Source organism: Peromyscus californicus, unplaced genomic scaffold, assembly GCF_007827085.1.
Source record: "Peromyscus californicus insignis strain IS unplaced genomic scaffold, ASM782708v3 Scaffold_4__1_contigs__length_199733344, whole genome shotgun sequence".
NCBI classification, from domain to species: domain Eukaryota; kingdom Metazoa; phylum Chordata; class Mammalia; order Rodentia; family Cricetidae; genus Peromyscus; species Peromyscus californicus.
The window spans coordinates 3,273,021-3,296,374 of record NW_026294562.1 but is presented as its reverse complement, the minus strand read 5'-3'; the positions used below and the strand labels follow the sequence as shown (position 1 = coordinate 3,296,374).

Here is a 23,354-nt window from a genome sequence, read left to right as displayed (position 1 = left end):
AGAGAACACAATAAGTGGATTTCATCAGATGATTTGTGTGACGTTTTGAAAAATTATCCTCTGAAGTGACCTTATTTTAATGGAACTCTAGTGGTAATCAGCATGTGCCACACTGCGCAGGAGCCGATGGCATTCTTCCTCCCGTGGTACATGGCAGAGGGTCATCCCAGGAAAGCCCCTGGCAGGGAGAAGCTCTGGGCACTCCAGAGTGGGAGACAATGGGTGCAGTAGAGCACCTCTGAGAACCCATTTCTGGATTATGTGGTTGGTGTGTACCTTGTTTTAAAATACAGAAAAGATGTGAGATTACTACTATCTGTATCTATCTCGTCATCATTGCCAATGAGGAAATGAAACCACAATCTACATGAAAACCAGTGAAAGGTGTTTATTTCAAGAGCGTGCATTGGAAGGGAGTCAGCCACCTTCAGTGGAAGACTTGCCATCAGGCTATGGAGTGGGGAGGCTTTCAGAGGACAAGGGGATGCCAATATGTCTAGATTGGAGAGTGTTGGTTACGGGAGCTGTAGATCAGCTAACTGGAAGTGGGTGTTCTGCACAGTTGAGAGTGTTGGTTACGGGAGCTGTAGATCAGCTAACTAGAAGTGAGTGTTCTACACAGTTGGTTAGGGTGAACATTTCCTGTTTCCAGTTGTCCCACACTGGAACTGAAGGTTCAGATTAGGTAGGCTGCCTGGTTATTCATTAAGCCCTAATTGTTCAGGAAGATGGTCCTTACTGAACCTTCATGTGTAACATGAATTGCTAAATGGTCTTATTAATAAAAACCTGGAGCCAGATATGGGGGTAAAAAACTGAGAGATCAGAAAAGCAGAAAGAAGCCAGCCACATTCTTACCACTTGGAGATCCTTAACCAAAGAGATCTACTTCCTGTATAACTACGCCTATATGCCTTTCTGTTCTGCATCTCATTTCCTCTCTCTGCCCAGCCACATCATTTCCTGTCTGTCTGTACAGACCTCCAGACCTCTATGGATAGTTCTGGGATTAAAGGCGTGTGTCACCATGCCTGGCTCTGTTCCCCAGATGGATCTCTGCCTCCCGAATGCTAGGATTAAATGCATGTGCTACCACTGCCTAACCTCTATGTTTACTATAGTGGCTGGCTTTTTCCTCTGACCCTCAGATAAGCTTTATTAGGGCACACAATACATTGGAGGACACAATATATCACCCACCACATTCATGGCAGTCTGCATTCCTGCCAGTGTGACTTGTTGCTCGATGGCATCCTGGGCTGCTCCTTGCAGCTCATAGACTGGTTTTCTGAACGGGCAGCTGGTGACAGGTCTGAGCTCTTATTTAGAGTCTGAATATTGTCTGTATGTCCAGTCTGTCCCTCACATGCAACTTACTAGGGGAATGGAGGGAGATAACATTCCTCCTTTAAAAGCTATTAAGTTGACATTTTGTCATTTAATGAAAGAGAAAGCAGACTAACAAAGTATGCTTACACCTAGGCCTCCCACATCTGTGTGTCCCTCCCTACACAGTGCGGAAAGACAGGGCCTGTTTCAGTTCCTTACCCTTGTAGGCAGGTAGGATGAAGACTTGGCAACTTCTGGGTTGTTCTGGTGATTATAAAGTTTACCATATCTCAAGCAGGAAGAAATGCAAAATCAGAAACAAAATCCTTACATTTGACATTCAAGGTACACAAACACAGACAAGTATGATCTTTGTGCTGTTCATAATTACGAGAATCTGAACTCCTGGTGGGCCACAAACCCTGGTAAGGAAGTCAAGCCCAACTCTGAATGAAAATGTCATCTAACCTTTGCACAAGGCAAAGTGATCCTGAGTGTCCTCTATAACACACAGGGTGGACAGCACTTAAATACCACTTTCCAAGGATTTCCAAGGTTCCCAGCATGCTTAGTGCTATTTAGAGTTTAGAGTCTAAACAGGGTTCATTGTTCATTTTCATAGAATAGCACAAAAGCCACCAAGTTAAAAGTAAGCATGATTTTCTATTTTATTTGTATATTAACTGAAATATGGTTTATGAATTTTCAGCTCAATGTGTTCCCAAGCTTCAGAATCCTGGGGTAAACTGAGAGTCTTGTGAGAAACAGTACTTTAATTAGGCTGTGGACTTCATATACTCCCAAATACAAAGACGCCATGGCAGTGGAGAAGTAGCAGAGTGTCCCGTTTGGGCATCTGAAGCTTTTGACTGACTCCTGATACCACATCCACAGTAAGGGGAACAACATTTGGAGCCCCATGTAAATGAAAAAGTATTTTTCAGTGTAGCTAGAGTTTTCCTGCTTGGCCCACAGTCAGGACAAATCTCTGTCACCCGCCAGTCCCACAGCCGCTCAGACCCAGCCAAGTAAACACAGAGACTTATATTGGTTACAAACTGTATGGCCATGGCAGGCTTCTTGCTAACTGTTCTTATAGCTTAAATTAATCCATTTCTATTAATCTATACCTTGCCACGTGGCTTGTGGCTTACCAGCATCTTCACATGCTGTTTGTCATCGTGGCGGATGGCAGTGTCTCTGACTCAGCCTTCCACTTCCCAGCTTTATTCTCCTCCTTGTCCCGCCTATACTTCCTGCCTGGCCACGGGCCAATCAGTGATTTATTTATTGACCAATCAGCAACACACTTGACATACAGACCATCCCACAGCATTTCACAGCTCTGGCATGATTTCCTATTTGGACATAGTAATTATCAAAATTAGTGTAAGTCATCTCTGCCCACAGTAAGGGCGTTGTATATTACTCCTTGTATTTGCCTGTCTCTGGATAAGTTGAGGCCAGGAGCAAAGGATGGGGAAGTTGTAAATCATGACAGAAGTATGCCAGGAGACCCGAGGAAACTTGAGATCTCCTCCATCTGAACTTTCAGTTAGCATAACCAAAGGCTGTGGCTTTTTTCAATTAAATCTTTCACGTCCATGAAGTGAAGAAATAAAGTCTTGACTATGAGTAAACCCTACAACACAGTCTGCGGCACTTCCGGAGTTCACATGTGCCTGTCAAAGAGCGAGAACAAGCCTATTTCCAGTTTGAGCCTGTATTATCCCTAAAAATTTCAGGGTAATGCTAGCATTCTGAACGGTGCTTTGGCAGCAGCCCCTAAAGGGTAAGTGCGTGTGGCTGCAACTGTAATTCCTTCTCTGTCTAGCCATAGTGGCTCCTCCACCATTGCCCGCTGTCTCTAGATGTCCTTGAGTGTGTTTCCCTTCCAAACAGAACATGTCTAGTCATGAGCTCACCACATCCCTCCTTCCATCCTGCCTCCCTGTGTGGAAAAGCTCACGCACCTTCTCCAGTGTTCAACATCTTCCGCTGGCCAGCTTTCACTCGGGTGGGTCAAAGGTGATCAAAATCTACTTTGAGGGAACCCAGTAGCCTCTGGTTAGGGCCTTCTAAGGTCAGGTGACCTTCTTCTAAAGGTCTTCCTTTGTCCCATGGTTCTTTATTGTCATTTCTTTCTGTTCAAAAAGCCCTGAGTTCTGTTCTTGCCAAATCATATTTGAAGCTTATTTAGAATAAATTGAACCATGAGGATGAAATTATTCAATAGCATCTTATGTGGGATAATATCCAAAATAAAGATCTTCCTTGAGAAGCAGCATGTGAAGATGCCCATGAGGATGTAAGGACTGGGTCAACTCACTTCAGAGTCAATTCTCCAAGACCTCGGGGTTTTTCAGTCAGGTCTGAAGCAAGGCCAAGCATTCTGGCCCTTTGATAAAGAATGAGAATTTTAGACTATTATTTGTTTTACTCAAAAATTATAGGACTCTACAGAAACAAAAGAGGCATGCTTGCTAGGGAGGGAGAAAGATAAATCAGTGTTGAATAGAGGATTTTCAGGGGAACAAAACTATCTGGATAGCCATGTGGCAGCTCCATGATATGTAACGGTGGAAAGCCATTGGCCTGCTAATGGAAGCCACCTCAAGTGATAATCTTGTATCAATGTTCAGTGCTCCAAGCTTCTTTTAAAAGACATATCTAATGAGTTTTGTTTATGGAAGCAAAAAAGTAAAATAGTAGCCTTGGAAATTCCCAGTCCATCCAGAACAAACTATATTCAAACACAGAAAAGAGGAGTAGTGTTCACAGCTGACTGCCATGTTTCCCCAAACTCTGATTCGGTTGCTCAATATTATGGTCAGTTAGCTTCTTGTCATCTTGTGTGTGCTGTTCACTGCTAGATAATCAATCAGATCCTGAGTACTTCATGGCTGAATGTGTTAGCATTATCCAGAGCCACCTCTGTCCATCTCAGATGTCTGTGTGAGCTTCTAAATTCCTGCCTCCTTTCTTTCCAGGACTTGCTATCGCCAGTGCCCTGGTAGACATCTCACAGCAGAAGCCTTCTGACAATAAAGACAAGACTTCCGGAGTCCGCAACCGGAAACACCTCTCCACACGTCAAGGAACTTGTGTCTGAGTGGAAACCACTTCTGTGCTATGTGCTGGTTTCCTTCACAGATAGCTTCCGTTAAAGCTCTTCTGTGGCCTTGGGTTTTACAGAGGTTAATGTCCTAGGATCCAGGGCACAAGTACAGTTCCCTCTAAGTGGGCAATGTCCCAAGTGGCCAAAGAATGCCAGTGAGTTTTTTTAAAGTAACAGTATTGATGGTCACAAGTGATAAAGTCAGTTTTCATGGCTCTCTTAGGCTTAGAGCAACATAACTTACTATGGAAAAAGATGTATATTGTTTCTTAATGCAGATGGAAATATGTAATTCATATAAACCAACTGTTTATATCCCAGGACCTTAAAGAAAGACATTTTATAATGCCTGAATGGTGAGAAATGGACAGTTTTTGCCTCATTAGCAAACGTAGGTCATTTGCTTACAAGTGGGAAGTGAACAGATCGGAAGCTGTAACTGCTGTTTTGTCTCATTATAAATATGAAAGCAAGGCTTTTATTTAATAACCTGTAGGTCATGTGTTTAAATTCTCCACATGACCACATAGTATCCAGAGTCAATTTGAGAATATAACAATTTTCAACTAATGGGAACCCGGACCAGAGAATTGGTCTGGATGGTGTGTGGCAGGAGGTTTGTTAGAATTTTGAGTGTGGGAAATGTTCTTGAAAGGACAGAGCACAGGAAAGACTGCCTGGCAATCAAGTCCCTTCCTTCCACAAACAGCCTCCGGTTCAACAACCAGAAGACAGCCAGAACAGCCATTGGATAGCAGAGTCTCTGGACCAAATGGTGATGCTTTGGTTGCCTGGGAATCATGGTGCGGTACCAGGCCAGAGTGTCCCTCTGAGTGTTCACCAGAGTGGGTCATTTTCTTCCAGCGGTCTTCCATTCCCTGGATTTCAGTGACCTTCTACAAGTGTTACAAAATGTATCTTAAAGGTAACACTTTCCAAGCTCCCCGCTACCACCTCCTTCCTGTAGAACTCGACCACACAGGAGCCGGCCAGCACGCCTTGGCAAATTTCCCATCCCCAAGGTAATCACCCTGTGGGGAGATGTCCACAGTCCAAAACCAAATCCATTGCTGGCCACATCCAAAACATTCCTGATGGCACAAAGCCCCGACTAACAGTAGAAAGGAAAGACAGAAGGACAGCTCTCATGTGGGACAGTCATTTGTGTGCTAATACCGACCGAAGTTCACTGAAGTTGAGTCTGGAGTGGCCGTGGTTGACTTCAGGGTGACCACGGGAGAGATGAGAACAATGAACAAGATACCCAAAGCTGCTGCATAATCTGTAGTTTTGTTTAATATCAGAGTCATTACATCTAATCAGTGTTCAGTACTGTATACATACTTTTCATGTTCTTTGGACTTCTGGAGGGCGATGACACTTTACAATTAATGCCTAGTTACTTGCATGCATGGTTGTACAGTAGCAGAATATGACCCTATTGCAATATTGAATATTTATTTCAAATTCCATGTATACATAGCTTAATTTGATGAGGACTGAGTGTAATATGTCACAGAAATGACCACAGAATATGTAGCTGCATCTTATAAAACATAGTTAGGTCGCATCTAACCATGATTGTCTTATTTTGATATCTAGCCTTTTGAATATAGTATATATTCTTTATGTTAGCATGATAAGTTACTCTATTTTCCATGCACTCAAAAGCAGATGAATTTGTAGAATAGTTTTAGTAATTTTCTCTCAGCCTGTGGGGTTTGGGTGGGAGAGGGAGGGCTGGTTATTGGTACTTCCCAGGATGTTTTCTCTCAGAAAACTAGTTGAGCTGAATTTGTAAATGTCTCCTAAAAACAATCAAGTAATTTGATCAACTTGAATTTTCCCATGAAATAATAAATTGGCCAAACTGGTCATTATAAAGATCTAGTCATTTGAAAATAAAGAAGTTGCTCATTTTGTTGAATCCCCAACAGTTGTCTCTAGAGAAAGCTTACACAACAAAGGTAAAGTACACCAGACCTGTCTGAGTCATCCACGCTGCCAGCAGTCAACGCCCGTGTGGAGGAGCTGTCCAGTCTCATCCACTGTGAATCCTACAGGGTTCTAAAACTTGAAAATCTGAATTTTAGAGAATTATGGAATTTAATGCAATGTCACACTACCGTTAACTCTGTGGCCAATTATGCAATATATCTTCAGCTTATAAAACTTTTTACTGGAAATAAAATTCTTCACCCCTAGGTGAAGTGAACCAAAAGTGTCGTTCTCCGTGGCCTGCTCTTCCCACCACCCCTCCTGATTGCTTTAAATTTGTGTGTTTTTTATGGGAGTCTCAACATTTCAGCATAGAATGACTTTAGGAATCCTCATCATCTAAGATCTCACTGCTAAGTCTGAGCACTTTCAGACAGATAGAATAGAGTTTAAAAATTAACCTGGGACCATTATTTGGGCAACTAGAGAAAAATCCTAGTGAAAACACAGCATGCTTGTGTTTATGATTTGGTTTCGTAAATTTTAAAAAGAGTTAAGATTCTCGTAATTGCTTTGAAGGAGTGAAAAGCTAAGTTAGTGAAATGCAAGAAGGAAAAGTGATGTGTAGTGTGTGTGTGTGTGTGTGTGTGTGTGTGTGTGTGTGTGTGTTGACAGCAGGCAGCAGGTATCTTCCTCAATCATTCTTCACGTTATCACCTTACTTGATTTGATCCAGGTTGTGAGACAGGATCTCTCACTGAGCCTGGGAGTTGCTGATTTATATAGACTGGCAGGCCAGTGAGCCCCAGGAATCCTCTGGTCTGTCTCCCCAGTGGACTCCAGAGAATTGGCCACAGGTCCTCAAGCTTACAGGGCAAACACTTGACCCACCAAGCCATCTCCCAACTCTGTCATGTTCTAGCGCATAGGAAAACATTAATTAGAGCATCTATCCAATCCATTTCTGCTGTACTTTCTGACATCTCATTTTCTTTGGGAGTTAATAAGACAGAGGTGTCTGTGTGGTGGCCGTTGCCCCTGCCATGGGATCATTTAGAGAGCATCTGCCATGAGAGGTGTGGTGCTGGGGCAGTTCTGAAGCCCTTCCACTATAAAGGGAGAGATAAACAGGGCTGTTGACATCCTTAGAGATGAACAAAAGCCCCCTGTGGGCCCAGAGGCAGCACAGCTGGGGTGATCATGGGGTAGCCAGGCCAGTTCTTTCCCCCTACTTGACATATTTGTGGATCCATCTCTTAATTTTTATGCATCTTTTCAAACCAAGTATATTTGTTCAGAAACACATCTTGTGCCTCTAGAATTTGGAGGTTTCTAACCCTGCCTGACATTTGGAGCAACAGAACCATGGTTCTAAATCTGTGGTGAAGCAGAGCATCTTTCAGATGAGGCCTCGATGATGTCTAAGCAGAGCCTCAGAGCCAAGCTCACCCACAGACATGGCAAGGAGGGACCAAGGCCATGAGACATTTTGAGGATTGTCTTCGTTTGGTTTTGTTGTGTTTTGTTTTGTTGGTTTTTGTTTTGTTTTGTTTTGTTGGTTTTTGTTTTGTTTTGTCTTGTTTCCAGAGCCTGTAGAAGTACCAAAGCAAGTTTTGTATTTTAAATGCTTCAGAAACAGAGAACATACCAGAGTCCACCTGGCTCTGCTTTTACTTGCAAAACCCACTTGCTGCATCCCAAGAGTGAGCTCATGGCTTAACTGGCCATAGAATCTTCAGTTAGGGCAGATCCCAATCTTCAGACTCAAGGACAGGATGGCCTGTGGGATAGTCTGCTCGGTAACCTGCCCAGAGGCCCTCATCAACAGACGGGCAAAGGGACACACTGCCCTGGGCCTGAGCTGCCTGCCTCTGCACTTCCAGGGAGTTCTTTTAAATAATTCATCCCTGATTCCCAGGAAACCACAAGGATGACTTCAGCTTAGACTACTAGCAATAGTGGAGAGGGTGCCTGAGCTGGCTTACCCCAGTAATCAGATTGGTGAATACCCTAACTGTCATCATAGAGCCTTCATCCAGTAACTGATGGAAGCAGATATAGAGATCCACAGCCAATCACCAGGCCCAGCTCCAGGAGTCCAGTCGAAGAGAGAGAAGAGGGATTCTGTGAGCAAGAGACATCAAGATCATGATAGGGAAACCTACAGAGACAACCAAACCAAACTAGTGGGAACTCATGAAATTTAGAACAACACTTGTGGAGCCTCCACAGGACTGAACTAGGCCCTCTACGTAAGCAAGACAGTTGCGTAGCTTGATCTGCTTGGGAGGCCCCATGGCAGTAGGATCAGGATCCATCCCTGGTACATGAGCCGGCTTTTTTGAGCCCACTACCTATGGTGGGACACCTTGCTCAGCCTTGAGGCAGGGGGAGGGGCTTGGACCTGCCTCTACTGAATGTACCAGGCTCTGTGGACTCCCAGTGGGAGGCCTTACCTTCTTGTAGGAGTGAATAGGGGGTGAGTTGGCAGGGGAGAAGGCTGGAAGGGTGGGAGGAGGGAAGGGGGGATCTGTGATTGGTACATAAAATGAATAAAAATTTTCTTAATAAAAAATAATTCATCCCTCTAATTTCTAATGCTTTGCATAATTTTCCAAGGAATTTAGGCCACTGGGTGCTGAGCAGTGGTTTCCAGCTGTACATAATTAACATTTTAGTTTCACCCAGTTTCTTAAATTAAAAATTATGATTGTAACTACATGTCTATAAGTGTGCAGGTATGCAAGTCTGTTTTAAACATTGATTGTGTAAGATTTTAAATCTGCCTTTAAAAGCCTGTATTTTAGAATATGATCAAACCTGTAATTCTCCTGCCTCATGTGTTGAGACTACAGGTCAGCACCACTGTGCTCAGCTGCTGCCGCTGTTACTATTATTATTTTTATCATGTTGACCTTTCCATGATCATCCAACAAAGAGCACTCCTTGTTAGAATCTGTCAAGGCCCCTTCCCACGGAAGATGTTCATGAAACTTGTGTAGTTGAATTTCACATTTAAAACACATCATTCTCTCCTTCCCTCTTCAGATTTTCACTGACCTTTCCCCCACTTGCTCTCTGAATCCTCCTAGGCTTTTTCTGAGAATGGAAGGCTGTACTGTGAGAGATGGAACCGCAGGATGCCAGCCCTCCCTGAGGGCCTGAGCCCTTGGATGTGTTTTGTGTTAACATTTCCCAGGACTGGGCCTTTGCTCATGCTGAGGCTAAAGTGTTTTGCCATTGGGCTGTGACCCCAGGCTCTCCAGGGCTCTCTAAGTTGCCAAGACTGAATTTGAACTGGAGACCCCCTTCCTCCCAACTCCCTCCTCCCTTGACACCCCCCCCCCCCACTACCAGTTCATTCCCCCAGCACTGGCAGTGCGGGACTAAGCCCTCCCCTGCTCTAGCAAGCTTCCAATCCCTGTGCTCTGCCAGAAGCCCCATTCCTCCAACTCCACAGAAGGTCTGAAGGGAGGACTCAGTTGTGGGGACCTGAGCTCTAGTCCCAAAGCCGCATAAGAAGTTAGATGTTGGGACAAGCAAGATGGCTCAAATGGCATTAAGAGCATGTACCACACTTGTAGAGGAACTGTGTTTAGGTCCCAGCATTCGTCAGACAGCTCACAGGTGCCCTTAACTCCAGCTTCAGGGGTTCCAACACCCTCTTCTGACCTCTTGGGCACCTAGATGTATGTGCACAAACTTGGGCAAGCACATGAACTTGTAATCCTAGTAGTGGGGTCTCAGAAATAGGCAGACCCTTAGGGGATCTAGGTTAATTGCTACTGGTAAGAGAACTTGTCTCAAAAAGAGGAGTGTTGGGTGGGCAAAATGCGTGTGGGTGTCCATGTATCTGCATAAACTCAAAGTTGCACAGGTACCTGCCCAGACAGACACATGTGCATGCATGAATGCACACACACAGTTACACACACGCAAAGATCAAATACCTGAAAAGTACCCTCATTTAGCCCAGAGTCTACAGGAGGCCTTCAGCCAGGATCCTGACCAATCTGAGAGCTTGCCTCTGCCTCTGCTCCCAGGGACAGAATATTGCTTCCTCCACCTTCTCCTCGAGGTTGCTTTCTATCATGTTTTCCAAAGATCAGCCAGAGGAGGTGTTGGAAGAGACCAAGATGGCTGCCTAGACCAAGGAAATTTGCCTAGCCTAGCTAGCATCTCCTTTAAAATGGAAAGGAGCTTGGGAGAGGCCCAACTGAAGAGTAGCCTGGTCAACAGGAAGCGCCTTCTCTTTGGACCCTAGCCCTGCCCACTCTCCTCTTCACCTGCTCTGTGGTCCTTTGCCCTGCCCACTCTCAGGCTTTTTAACAGTGGATTTATGGCGGCATAGAGATTTGTGTGGTTTGACTCAAAAGTGATTTTAAGGAGATCTGCCTAGGTTTGTGAGTAGCAACTGTGAACCCCAGGCACTCACTCTTCCAGCCCACTCACAGCCTTGTGAATAGGCACACTTGGCTGCTTTGCTTTCTAAACATAAAGCTGTAGTATCATTTTTGAATACTTGTCTATAAACTAAGGTCTCTGCCCTTCCTTCATCCTCACCTACCGATTCCCTGAGCTTAGACCTCTCATTGAGGAGAAAATTCTCCCCATTCATATGTGGGGGCGGGCAGTGGTTCTACATGAGACACAGCAGAAACTCATACTCTGCTCACTGTTGGGTTTGACCATGCTGCTTTTGGCAGAAGTGGTTTTGCTCCGGTGAGACAGTTGTTTAAGTACAGGCTGCTCTGAACTAGCTGCATGTGGTGAGTAGAGACCCTGCTCTGGGAAACCCACCCAGGAAAATAATATTAGTGAAAATAGATTCCTGTAACAATTGATTTCCTGGCTCTCTATAGCCCCCAGTGCCCAAAGGCATCTTAGATGGTGTCCTTGCTCACGATGTGTTAAGTTACCTTGTAATTTGGACACAATCAAAATTTCCTATAAAGACAAATGACAACCCCAATTTCATAATGCCTTAGGTCAATTGTCTAAACTATTTCTAAGTGAACTGGGATAAAAGTGCTTACCCAAGAGGGCAGCAAGGGAACATGTGGGGAATATGGTTTGGATGGAAATGTCCTTACCTTAGGAACTCAGTACTCTTTCAACAAATATACACCAAAAAAAAAGAAACAATGCTTACCTCTGTCACCTGACTCTGTGGCTTCCTTGTTACTGTCATTGATGATGTCAGAGGAGACCATGGTTACTCATCTTCTGTTACTATGGAAGAGTCCAAAATTAAACTCAGCAAATCGTGAGCACTGATATTTGTTTCCTTTGAACTTTGTGTGTGTGTGTGTGTTTGTGTCAAAGGGGGTAATACTAAAGTTCATAGAGATGCCAAAGCTCCCAAATAATTAATATGCAGTCGGAACCATTGGAGTGCATTCCTGGTGATTCAGACATGTGCTTTTCGAGATTTTGGAATATCTACTACATATTTTGCAGCTAAACATCATCTTCTTTAACTTTAAATGGTAGCTTTGTAGCAAGCACTAAAACCCATTGGCTTTTCTCTCCCCTCAGCACAGGTCTCTTGACCCTTTATCCACTAGGCAGTCTGCTTCTCCAGCTGCAGAGCAGCATGCTCACACCCCATCAATGCTCTAAGAACAAATAACTAGCATAGACTAGGCATGTGCAGCTTTGTTCTCTCCCGAGGATGCTGACTTGTTTGAAATACGATGGCACTTAAGAGGGAAGGCCGGCTGGAAGGACACCAATAAAAACACTCTCACTCTGCTTAAAACAGTTTGATTTCAACCTGAAGTGAATTACTTCACAATGCAAACAGATAATGGCAGACAGGATGTGTGGCTTGTCAAGTTCCTAGAGTCAGAACTTCAAATTCAACTGGAGCTTGCTAGCTGGAGTAGAGCAGAAACCTCCCCAACATCCTCTTGCAGATGACCTGTGTGGAAAAGGGACCTCTGAAACTCCAGTGTCCACTCCTGCTGACTTCTCCGATAACAGTTCCAATCTGACCTCCCCATGCATGAGAAAAGAACAACTCCATCAACATGAGCTGGCAAAGGAATGGCCGTTTAGGGCTAATAGCACAGAGGCATGTCTCTGACGAGGCTATAGGAGTCTGTAACGATGTGCAAGGCTTTCTGCTTTTATATGGATAACACAATGTTTGACAGCTTGACTTTCCTTTTTTAAGCAATGTCCAGAATATGGTTATGTGGCAGTATTAATAGTTTTTGGGTGAAAATCACTTTGGTTTTACACATTTGTGAACTGAGTGTTATTTTATCTTGAAGATTATCTAAAGGCTCATGTTATGCTTTCATTGGAACCACTTGGAAGAAAAAAAACATTTTTTTGCTAGTGGTACAAAACATTACAGCCATGATTATAGTCCCAGCACAGCATTCATACAATTCACAGTCACATTTTCTTCTGATATAAATTACTCTTGATGGAGTCTTGAAAGTCGTTTTGATATAGACTGGAAGAGACTGTTGGAAAAGATTGTGGCAATGCCAAGTTCATTATTGTGATAGAGAATAATGATTAATAGTGTCTGAAAAGTTTGAAGTCTATTGTCTATTGATAGAAAGTTTAATTCAACTGGTAAAACACACTCCTTGCTTCCACTGAAATTAAATGAATCTTCATGTTGGCCTTAATCACGTTAGTATAGATTGGGATGCTAGCTTTATTTGGGATTTTGTGCTTTGTTTGATCTAAAGTAGTCCGCACACTACACAGTGAGCTGGGGTGTCCATTATCATACCCCACCACCACCCAGGAGCATGTGAAGAATGTGTTTCCAGAGCCTTGGGCACCTGCAGCATTGTCTAACTCCACACAATCACAACATTTTAACAGGGTTTTCCAGTGACGGCCCCATGGGAGTATTCAGTGTGTTCCAACTTCTGAAGGCTGGGGAGAGGTGCTGCCTTCTACCTCACGGACTCGCTGTGAGGACTGTGTTGTTTATGAGGGACGGAATAACTAGGATGCCCTATCACAATTTACATTCCCATTTGACAGGCACTCATAATGCCCTCACTTGGGAAACAGGCAGGAGAATCGTTACAAGTTCTAGGCCAGCCTGGGCTACATAGTGAGTTTCTGGCCAACCTGGGCTACCTAGTGAGACCCTGTATCTAAATAAATAAATAAAACTAAAAGAACCTGTAGAGTTGAGACCCTATCTCAAAAATATGAAAAACCCATCTCCATCTGAAGCTGGATTGTTTGTAGTTAAGCATTTCCTGTCCAATTAAAAATGAAGTTTCTCACCTGTGCGGAAACTTCTGGAATCTCAGTGGAAGTTCCAAAAATGAATTATTTTACACAGAGCATTTGTGTCTGAAACAGCAGCTTTCATGATTTCCCCATCGATGGGGACATACTCAAAACACTTTTCAAAGCTTCCACCAAAGGAAGAAAGCAAACGTTCTCCTCTCTTTCTGCGAGCAGTTACTCAGGTAGATGTTTTCCTTGGATAAACAATCTCCACTGTTTACCGAAGCATGCACTGATGGTCCCGGTAGTGTTTGCAGCCTGCGTTTTATTCCAGCAACTCCATGAAATGAGTCCGTGGTGCAGGGCAGGCAGCCCCTCTGGAACCTCAGAGTATTTGTTCTCTCGCTGTTCTAAAGGTAATTAAGGAGCATTGCATGTTTCTCAATTAATGATTTCTCATTCAACAGGGGATCTTTGATGCTAATTTGTTTTAATCAGGGCAGAGGCTGCTCAAAAACTCCGAACAATTCACTGAAGAGGAACTAGGAATGTTTAATCAAGTGGAAGAGATTTAAATGCTGAGAGGGAAGCATCCATCATGTGCCTTCAATTCCCCTTCATTTAGCTGTGTTCTCTGGGCTTTATAAACCAATATGAGATTATTGAATGGAGTGTATTGTATCATGCAGCTCACTTCTTCCTGGGTGTTTGTGTGTGTGCATAATGGACCTTCATTTCTTCCATGGAAAAGCCTGTTTACATTCAAACTTGGTTTCTCTTAACAGAGAATATATTTTAAAATAAATCTTAAAACAAAATTATTTATACATAGATCTAGTGCCCTTTTATTGTACATAGCAAGATAGTGTGTTTTCATATATGTAGCAAAAGAATGATGGAAGATACATTGGAAATGAAATTTAAAACATTCTTTTCATCCTGTGGATTCTGTCACCGAGTGGCTGTTCATGATTCCAGTAGCTAAAGTCAAATTGCATTACACATACAGAAGCGTTCCAGAGCTAGAATTGCATTACAGCATGATTACATGCTAGCTTTTATTTTAAAAGTGACATCATCAGGTGACTTTGCCTTCAGAACGTGAATATTCAACATAGTGAGGTTGCAGCTGCTGCCTTTCTCAGCTAATGACCAGATTTGGTCTCATTGTGACGTTTTCAAATCACAGTAATTTTACTAAGTCAGTCATAGGAAAATTAAATGTATTTTTTTCCTATTTCTTTTTCCTGAATATAGAAAAATCTCAGTAAATATTCCAGAGGTCTAACCATTTAAAAACTTACTGTTTCATCATGTTCAAGTAAGTGATAAAAGAGGCTTTTTATTTTTTCTTAAAACATGGTTCTTACACTACAGCATCTAGAATGAACCAGATCTGGGGTTGTTAAAGCAAAGCCTGGAGCCCTCTTTTAGTTTCTGACCTAGCAAGTCAGGAGGCACATAAGAATTTTTATGTTTGAGAAGTTCTAAGATGATACTGGGGAAGGGAGGTAGAGGGTCCCAACTGGGGGACTCCTGTTAGGAGCAACTCAGGACAGTGGGGGCCATGACCGAAAAGCAGGACCAAACACTGCACCCCTTATATGTCTCCAGGTCCCACAAGGTTGTGGCCTCCAAGGTGGCTTTCTAGTTGGGCAGGACCTAGAAGGTAGATTGGGGTAACAAGGATGGTGATAATGCCTAGGCTTATTTTTTTAAGTGTTTATTTATCTTTTGTTTTTTGGGTTTTTGGTTTTTTTTTTGTTTTGTTTTTGTTTTTTTTGAGACAGGGTTTCTCTGTGTAGTTTTGGTGCATGTCCTGGATCTCACTCTGTAGACCAGGCTAGCTTCGAACTCACAGAGATCTGCCTGGCTCTGCCTCCCAAGTGCCGGGATTAAAGGCATGTGCCACCACCACCCGGGTTAAGTGTTTATTTATTCAGTTTTGTTTTGTTTTTTTACACAGAGTCTCATAGAGCTTAGGCTGGCCTTGAACTCCTGATCCTCCTGTCTCCACCTCCTGAGTGCCAAGCTTACAGGCATGAGACACCACACTTCATTATTCCCTGAATTTTAATTAGTGAAAATCCCCTTGAATTGCTTCTCAGGAGTTACAAATGCTTAAAAATTAACTCTTTTAAAGGCATGCTGCCCTGGTCCACCTGTGCTAGCAAGACATGCCGGAAGCCAGCTTGCACCTGTTCCTAAGTCTGCTGGTGAGAGTAGCATGAGGCTTCTGTGATTTTGATAAAGGCCCTGGTTAATTCTTAGTGCAACAGAAGTTCATCTTTCCATGTGCTGCCTGACCAGCATGAAGCATCGATGAATGCCTTCACACACCAATAATATTGACTTATATTCACTTACATGTCCAAATGGATGATGAGAGTGGGAAAGTAAGCTGACAAGAGACAGCCGTGAAAAACTCTACCTGGGGACCCAGACTCTTCCTTCATCTGTGTTGTCTGCATAGACCTTCCAGTGGGAGACCGTTCATAAAGCAGCTGATGGCCTTGACCCAGCCATTCCTGATCATGTGACACAATGGCCTTGGGGGACATGAACTGGCCATGGGGGCTCTTGGCGGTGGCTGTGTATCACTCTACCCACTGTGCTAAGTTCAGTTAGGATTTGCTTTTGTCCTGGCAGAAGCTGTTGCCTTCTAACCTCTGGTCATAAGACAGTTTGGGTTTGAAAGGTTGTTCATTACATTTGTGTATTGTGTGGCATGACCAATTACATTTATTCTGCCCTTGGAGTAAATTCATAGACGCTCGTCCTCTCCGAATATGACTTCTGGGGATGGAGGGATGGCTTGGCGATTAAGAGCAGAGGATTAGGGTTCAGTTCCCAGAACCCACTTTGGGAATCTCGTAACTGACTGCAGCTCCAGGGAATTAGATGGATGCCCTCCCCAGCCTCTGAGGGCACCCAGATGGCCATGCGATCCTTATACACAGACATATAAAATCAAAATAAATATTTTTAACAAGATGACCCTATTGTGAAGTGTGCCTTCTGAAAGTCCCAATATGTAACAGCACCTACTAGGCACCATGTAATTTAATCCTCTGTCAGCCTGTAGGAGCAAAATAGTGGAGCCCCAGCTTCAGAAAGCTGTGCACCACTGACCTGCCCAAGCTTGTATGGCCACTAAGAGGCACATATAAGGTGCCTGCCAAACAGACCCTTCCCACCGTGGAAGGAGAACCATCAATAACTTTGGCCACTATGTGAGGATTCTGTACATGCGCAGCTCGGGGTCTTGTCTGGCGTCTTACGTCATTAGCAGGCGACTACAAACCGGACCCAACGCTCTCTCTCTGCACCTCTCTTCCTGTGTTTCCTCTCTCTGTTCCCTCCACCAGGCCTGGCTTCTCCATCCTAGACCCTCTTCTTTCTAATAAAGCCCATTCTAACTCTGGTAACCATGGCCTGTGACTCTTCTGCCAACCAACCAGCGCCGGCGTGCATCCTTTCATTGGTGCCGTGGACTCGATCTTGGATAGGTTTTCTTCACACTCAGCCTCCGGGGCTGAGTGTCGTGGGGAACCCTGTATGGAGGGCCTGAGACCCTGCCCACCACTGCAGTACCGCGTTGGGACTGTGCTCACGTGACCGCCGCCGCCGCTGCCATGGCTCCCGCTGCTGTGTCTCCACCACTCATGCAACCTGACCTATATTCTTCGCTCCAGACCTCCCGGGGTCGGGGCGGGGGGGGGGGGGGGGTGTCTTCGGCCTGTGCTGGCGACAACACATTTTCTCTCCTGACAAGGAGGTCAATGCTGTCAGACCGCCGGGTGGTCCATGTGCTGTGTACACTCCCAGCCCTTACTCATAACATGACGACAGTTGGGTAACCTGCGCTGATTCATAGATCCTTCCTTTATCTCAGGGACGCTTGAGATAGCAGCTTAGGATCCCCGGTTGTTATTTTAATTTTTATTTTTCTCTCTCGGCTGCAGCCATGGGATAAAGGGGTGGATACCAGTAAAATTGGCGGATACCAGTAAATTTGGCCACATAACAGCTTCTCAGGAACTTCTGCCAGCAAACGGGCAAATAAAAAGAGGTATTTTATCCCCAAGCTTCCTACTGAAGCTCTGAATCCTTCTCCCTCCCCCTACAGCCCCCTGCCACATACAACCACTTCTGTCTGACTTACCTTTCTGCTGTCCGACAGTGGGTGGGTTTTAGCCCACATCACCTTAACTCCTGAACAACTGGGTGGGCTCTCTGGTGTTGGGTGGGCCGCTTGTGCTGACACTCACCCTAACTCACCTTAACCCTTCCCACTCGTTCTCAAGCTGCCATGAGAGGCACAGATGAGTCTGGAAGCAGGCTAAGATTCATGCAAATAAGTTTGCAATGGTTAGGATGGCTCTTCAACAAGAGATCAGTTTATAGCCTGCCTTCAGGCAAGTCTTCCAAAAGCTGTCCTCAAGCAAACATCAAGGAAAAAAAAAATTAAGACACAGAGTATAATCCATCTCTTGTTCCCCAGACCTCACTGACTAAAACTTAAGCATCTGGAGAGCAAGGCTCCTGACCCCACAGGTGAAAGTGTTATCTGTGCCAGGGAAGAGATAAAAAGCCCGAGGACAAAATTGCCAAGTGCTGGCACACCCTGGCTCCCGAAAGCTGTTGGGTCCCTGTACATGTGCAGCTCGGGGTCTTGTCTGGCGTCATCAGCAGGCGACTACATACTGGACCCAACGCTCATCAGCGGATGACTACGTACCGGACCCCACACTCTCTCTGTGTGCCTCTCTTCCTGTGTTTCCTCTCTCTGTTCCCTCCGCCAGGCCTGGTTTCTCCATCCTGTCCCTTCTTCTTTCTAAGAAAGCCCATTCTAACTCTGGTAACCATGGCCTGTGACTCTTCTGCCAACCAACCAGAGCCGATCATCCTTTCACACTGTCCACTGGTTAGACTTCTCAATGACAGTTTCAATCAAAGTCATACCTTCCCTTATCTAATAATATCTTATTACTTGTCTATTGCTGTGAAGAGACACCATGACCAAGGCAGCTTATAAAGCAAAGCATTTAATTAGAGACCTTGATTACAGTTTCAGAGAGTGAGTCCATGACCATCATGGTGGAGAGCATGGCAGCAGGCAGACATGGTGATGGAGCAGGAGCTGAGAGCTTACATCTGATCCACAAGTTGGAGGCAGAGAGGAGAGAACTAACTGGGAATGACATGGGCTTTTGAGACCTCCAGGCCCACCCAGTGACACACCTCTTCCAACAAACCACTGCTGTGGGATGGTCTGTATGTGCTCTGATTGGTCAATGAATAAAACACTGATTGGCCAGTGGCCAGGCAGGAAGTATAGGCAGGACTAACAGAGAGGAGAATTGAGAGAACAGGAAGGAGGAGGGAGACACTGCCGGCCGCCGCCATGACAAACAGCATGTGAAGATGCCGGTAAGCCACGAGCCACGTGGCAAGGTATAGATTTATAGAAATGGATTAATTTAAGATGTAAGAACTAGATAGCTAGAAGCCTGAGCCATTAGGCCAAACAGTTTAAACAATATAAGTCTCTGTGTTTACTTGGTTGGGTCTGAGCGGCTATGAGACTGGCGGGTGACAGAGATTTGTCCTGATTGTGGGCCAGGCAGGAAAACTCTAGCTACAAACCACACCTCCTAATCCTTTCCAAACAGTTCCACCAACTGGGGACCAAGCATTCAAACATATGAGCCTATGGGGGCCATTTTCAGTTAAGCACTGCCATAGCCTTATCTTTTGCACAGGTTCTAGTTCTCTATAACAAGGGAACAAGCTCTGACTCGCTGAGCCCTAGGCAGCCTCAGATGCCCAGATACCTGGGGGCCATGGTACCATTGAGTCAGCCTACTTCATCACAGTGGTCTTCGTCAGTGACTGGCTTCCGATCCATTCATGTCATGTCATTGAGTCACAACAGTGCAAGTGATAGAATAGAAAGTGATTCTGGCAATTTCAAGTTCCACACTGATGGGATGAGATCACATTGTTCATATCCCTCTTGGCTGTGACTTACACATCTCTAGACTGTCCCTGCAGCACTGGATCAGTCCAGTGGGATAGTTCATCAGGAATGGGGCTGGAGCAGAGACCTGCTGTCTGCTTTTACTACTCAACCTACATCTGTTCAGCACAGACAGTTCAGTTTGGCACTCTCTTGCATATCCCATCTATCAGCTTTGGAGGAGCAAAGCCAGGCTTATCATGGATGCCTCAGGAGGTATTTACACCATGTCAAATCATAGCACAAGCTGCTGGGAGAGGTACTGAAGTCGTCTCCTGGAATCCTGGCAAGGCAACACAAACACCATCTGAATGTCTGTTCTCTCAGCAGATCCCACGATGCCAGGAAGTGACACACAGCAGAACTCATTTAAAGCATGTTCCTGGGACTAGTCAGTACTCTCTCTCTCTCTCTCTCTCTCTCTCTCTCTCTCTCTCTCTCTCTCTCACCCTCTCTCTCTCTTCTCTCTCTGTCTCTATCTCGTGTGTGTGTGTGTGTGTGTGTGTGTGTGTGTGTGTGTGTGTGTGTGTGGTAATGGGAATGCTGAGGTCAACTTTGGGTGTCTTCCTCCATCAGCTTTCACTGTATTTTTTGGAGACAGAGTCTCTCACTGGCCTGGGTTTACCAGTAGGCTAGGACAGCTGACCATTGAGCATCATGAGCCTGCCTGTCTGCACCTCCCCAGCTCTAGGATTAACAGGCACTTGTCACCATGCCTGCCTTATCCCTATGTACGTTTCAGGATGCGGTTGCTCCTTCTGCCTGGATCATTACCTGGTGATGACTATAATGTGTTTGTCACAAGCCAGCTCTCATCAACCGAGTAAAGTCTGTCAGCTCAGGCCAGCTTTAGAGACTTGGATCTCCCTGAGAGATGCTGACCAGTTCACAAGGTTTCAGTCTGTAATTTGGACCCCCTCGAAAGTCACGAATCAGGCTGCACAGCATACTGAAGAGAGCAAAGCAGATGCTCTGTGTTTCCATCTTCCTTTCTAACAGAGGAGTTCCACTTCATACACACCTCAGATGCTCTGTGTTTCCATCATCCTCTCTAACAGAGAAGTTCCACTTCATACACACATCAGATGTTCTTCGTTCACCCCTCCCCAAATCCCAGATTCTTACTTCATTTCTCAGTGAGGCTTTATTTCAACCATCACGACAGCATCGTTTAACTGCTTACCTGTGTTGTCTCAGCCATGTGCTGAGATTTCAGCCTCTAAAAGGACCTTATGAAATATATTCTTTACTCACAATAGAAAATTAGATGTAGAAAATTCTTGGATTATTTGGGCATCAAAGGATTCTGTATCAGAGCTGCTAGTTACACCGGAGGCAGGGACAGGAATGTTAATGCCTTTTTAACACTGCCTTCTAAAAAGATTATGGACGGGCCGGGCGGTGGTGGCGCACGCCTTTAATCCCAGCACTCGGGAGGCAGAGCCAGGCGGATCTCTGTGAGTTCGAGGCCAGCCTGGGCTACCAAGTGAGTTCCAGGAAAAGGCGCAAAGCTACACAGAGAAACCCTGTCTCGAAAAACCAAAAAAAAAAAAAAAAAAACAAAACAAACAAAGATTATGGAATATGTTTCTGGTGCCCAGCTCTCGGAAGCAACACCACAGTTTCTTGCAGTTATTTTGAAGCAGAATAGCCATTTTTTTTCCATCTAAGACCCAGATAAAGGGTAAGTCCCTACCAAGCAAGGCTTTAACCTTTCACAAATGTGCAAACACAGGTAACTGGCCGACATGTTTGTATGCAGTGGGTGTGCAGATGCATTGACCTAGATACATCTCTAAAATTAATTTAACTGTGCTGCACTGGGTCCCGCTAACACTCTAACAAGTGTTCCTTTCTTTAATGACGAGCACGAGCCCTGAGGGCCTCTTGTTTGATAGTGGTGACAGCCCTGCATGAGGCAGCCTCCTCCAAGAGCTGGTGTGCTGACTCAGAGAACAGAAGGGCAGTGAGGCTGGGAGGGGAGTTGCCAGCAAATTAGTAGCGGTTCAGATTAAAAGTTAGAGAGCTAATCAACGCTGCAGGCATCCTTTCACCACACCCCAAGGGGAAGCGACTTCTTCAAGTATTATTTCTTAAGTGAAAAATCAGCATCGCCCCTAAAATGTAGACTAGGAAATGAGTCAAGATCTCACACTCAGTCATTTGACATTCTTTGGATTCTCTATAATTGCACAGGGGTGGTCCTCTCCTTTTCTGTTTTCCTTCCTCACTTCCCCCTGTCACCCTGGAGAAGATCCCATCTTCTCCTGAGACCACAGGAGGGGATGTAATCTTTGCCTTCCCCAAAATGCTCCAAAATGGCAGGTGTCTGGGCATTTCTAAGATATTGCATAATTAAGTCTGATATGAGTGAGGGAATTCAAACAAACAATTCTAGAAGAAAAATGCATGTGTCTGTTTGCCTGGGATTGTCTTTAGAACAGTTAAAGTTACACAGAAGAATAATTAGTCATGTGGTTGATGGCAGCAGCGTGGGGGGGGGGGGGGCAAGGAGCCTCCCTCTGCTTTTGGAAGCTCCTCGGGACCTGTGGTGGAACTGAAGTGAACGGATGCAAAGGAGCCGCACGTGTGTCTCCAAGAGGAGGGTGCAGACCTAAGGGACATGGTGCAGACCCGAGGGACATGGCCCAGCCCTCCAGTGAGAGAAACTGAATGCAAATCACCGTGGTAGGACTTAACCAATCCTTCTTAAAGAGACTTCCGTCTGGGACTAACAAAGATGATTGAGAACGCTCGCACACCATCCCAAAGTTGGGGGTGAGAAGTGCAGGCCCATTATTGTTATGGCACAGATCTGAGTGCTGCCAAACCACCTAAGGTTTCCAGGTCCTCAGGTCCCGTAGTGGGGCACCTAATAAGTAACAGGAACAACAGCAGTTAAGAAAGACATTTAGAAAGAAATGGGTGAGAATGGGTGTAGACCGGTACGCTGGGGAAAGGCACATGCTACATGTTCAAGACTGCTGGGCCCTGACCCTTTATAGGTAAAGGGTCTTATGTCATTTACCAAACACCTACCTTGTCTGACTCTTGTGACTCACAGCTTTCCGTGGAGTGTTCCTTTTGTTTTATGTGACCCTGGATGGGAAAGGGTCCCGCTTTTTTTTCCTGTGTGTGTTCATCTTGCTGCCTTCCCTGCACCCCTCTGCTCCTGACACACACAGGTACACAACAGTGACGCAGCACACGGTGGCTTCAGATAGGAGTGTCCTCACTGTGAAGGGCTGATGGGGTCTCGGTTCCTTCTGGTGGTGCACCTAAACTACAATTGTCTGTCGCTTATCTCTGTTCTGCCTGTTTGTCATTTAGGGTGTAGTTAGCTGTCAGTGTTGGGCAGCCTGAGAAACAGGGGAATGACCTCAAAGAACTTAGAGTTCACCTCACAGCACCAAAAAACCATGGACTGTTGAAATGTCTCACCAAGGCCAAATGTTTGAGTTCAATTCCCAGGACCTACACAATGGAAAGAAAGGGCCAGCTCCTGCAACAACTCCTGTGAGTTACCTCTCACGTACACACACACACTCACACACACGCACACACTCACACACATACTCACACTCACATATACTCACACACACTCACTCACAGACACACTCACACTTACATACACACATATACTCACACACTCACACACAGACACACACATACACACACTCACACATTCACACACACACACACATACTTACACACACACACACACAGACCATAGCA

The 23,354-nt window shown here is 45.0% G+C and overlaps 1 protein-coding gene across 4 annotated transcripts in view; it reads left to right on the top strand.

Moving 5' to 3' along the window:
• The window catches only part of Atrnl1 (attractin like 1), a 604,076-nt gene extending 597,408 nt beyond the window's left edge, over positions 1–6,668 (top strand). For all 4 annotated transcript variants that reach the window (XM_052714295.1, XM_052714293.1, XM_052714291.1 and 1 more), the window contains one exon: positions 4,320–6,668. In XM_052714295.1, the coding sequence (XP_052570255.1) occupies positions 4,320–4,441 (122 nt within the window). In that variant the 3' untranslated portion in view covers positions 4,442–6,668. The remainder of the gene's footprint in view (positions 1–4,319) is intronic.
• Positions 6,669–23,354: the final 16,686 nt, after the last annotated feature.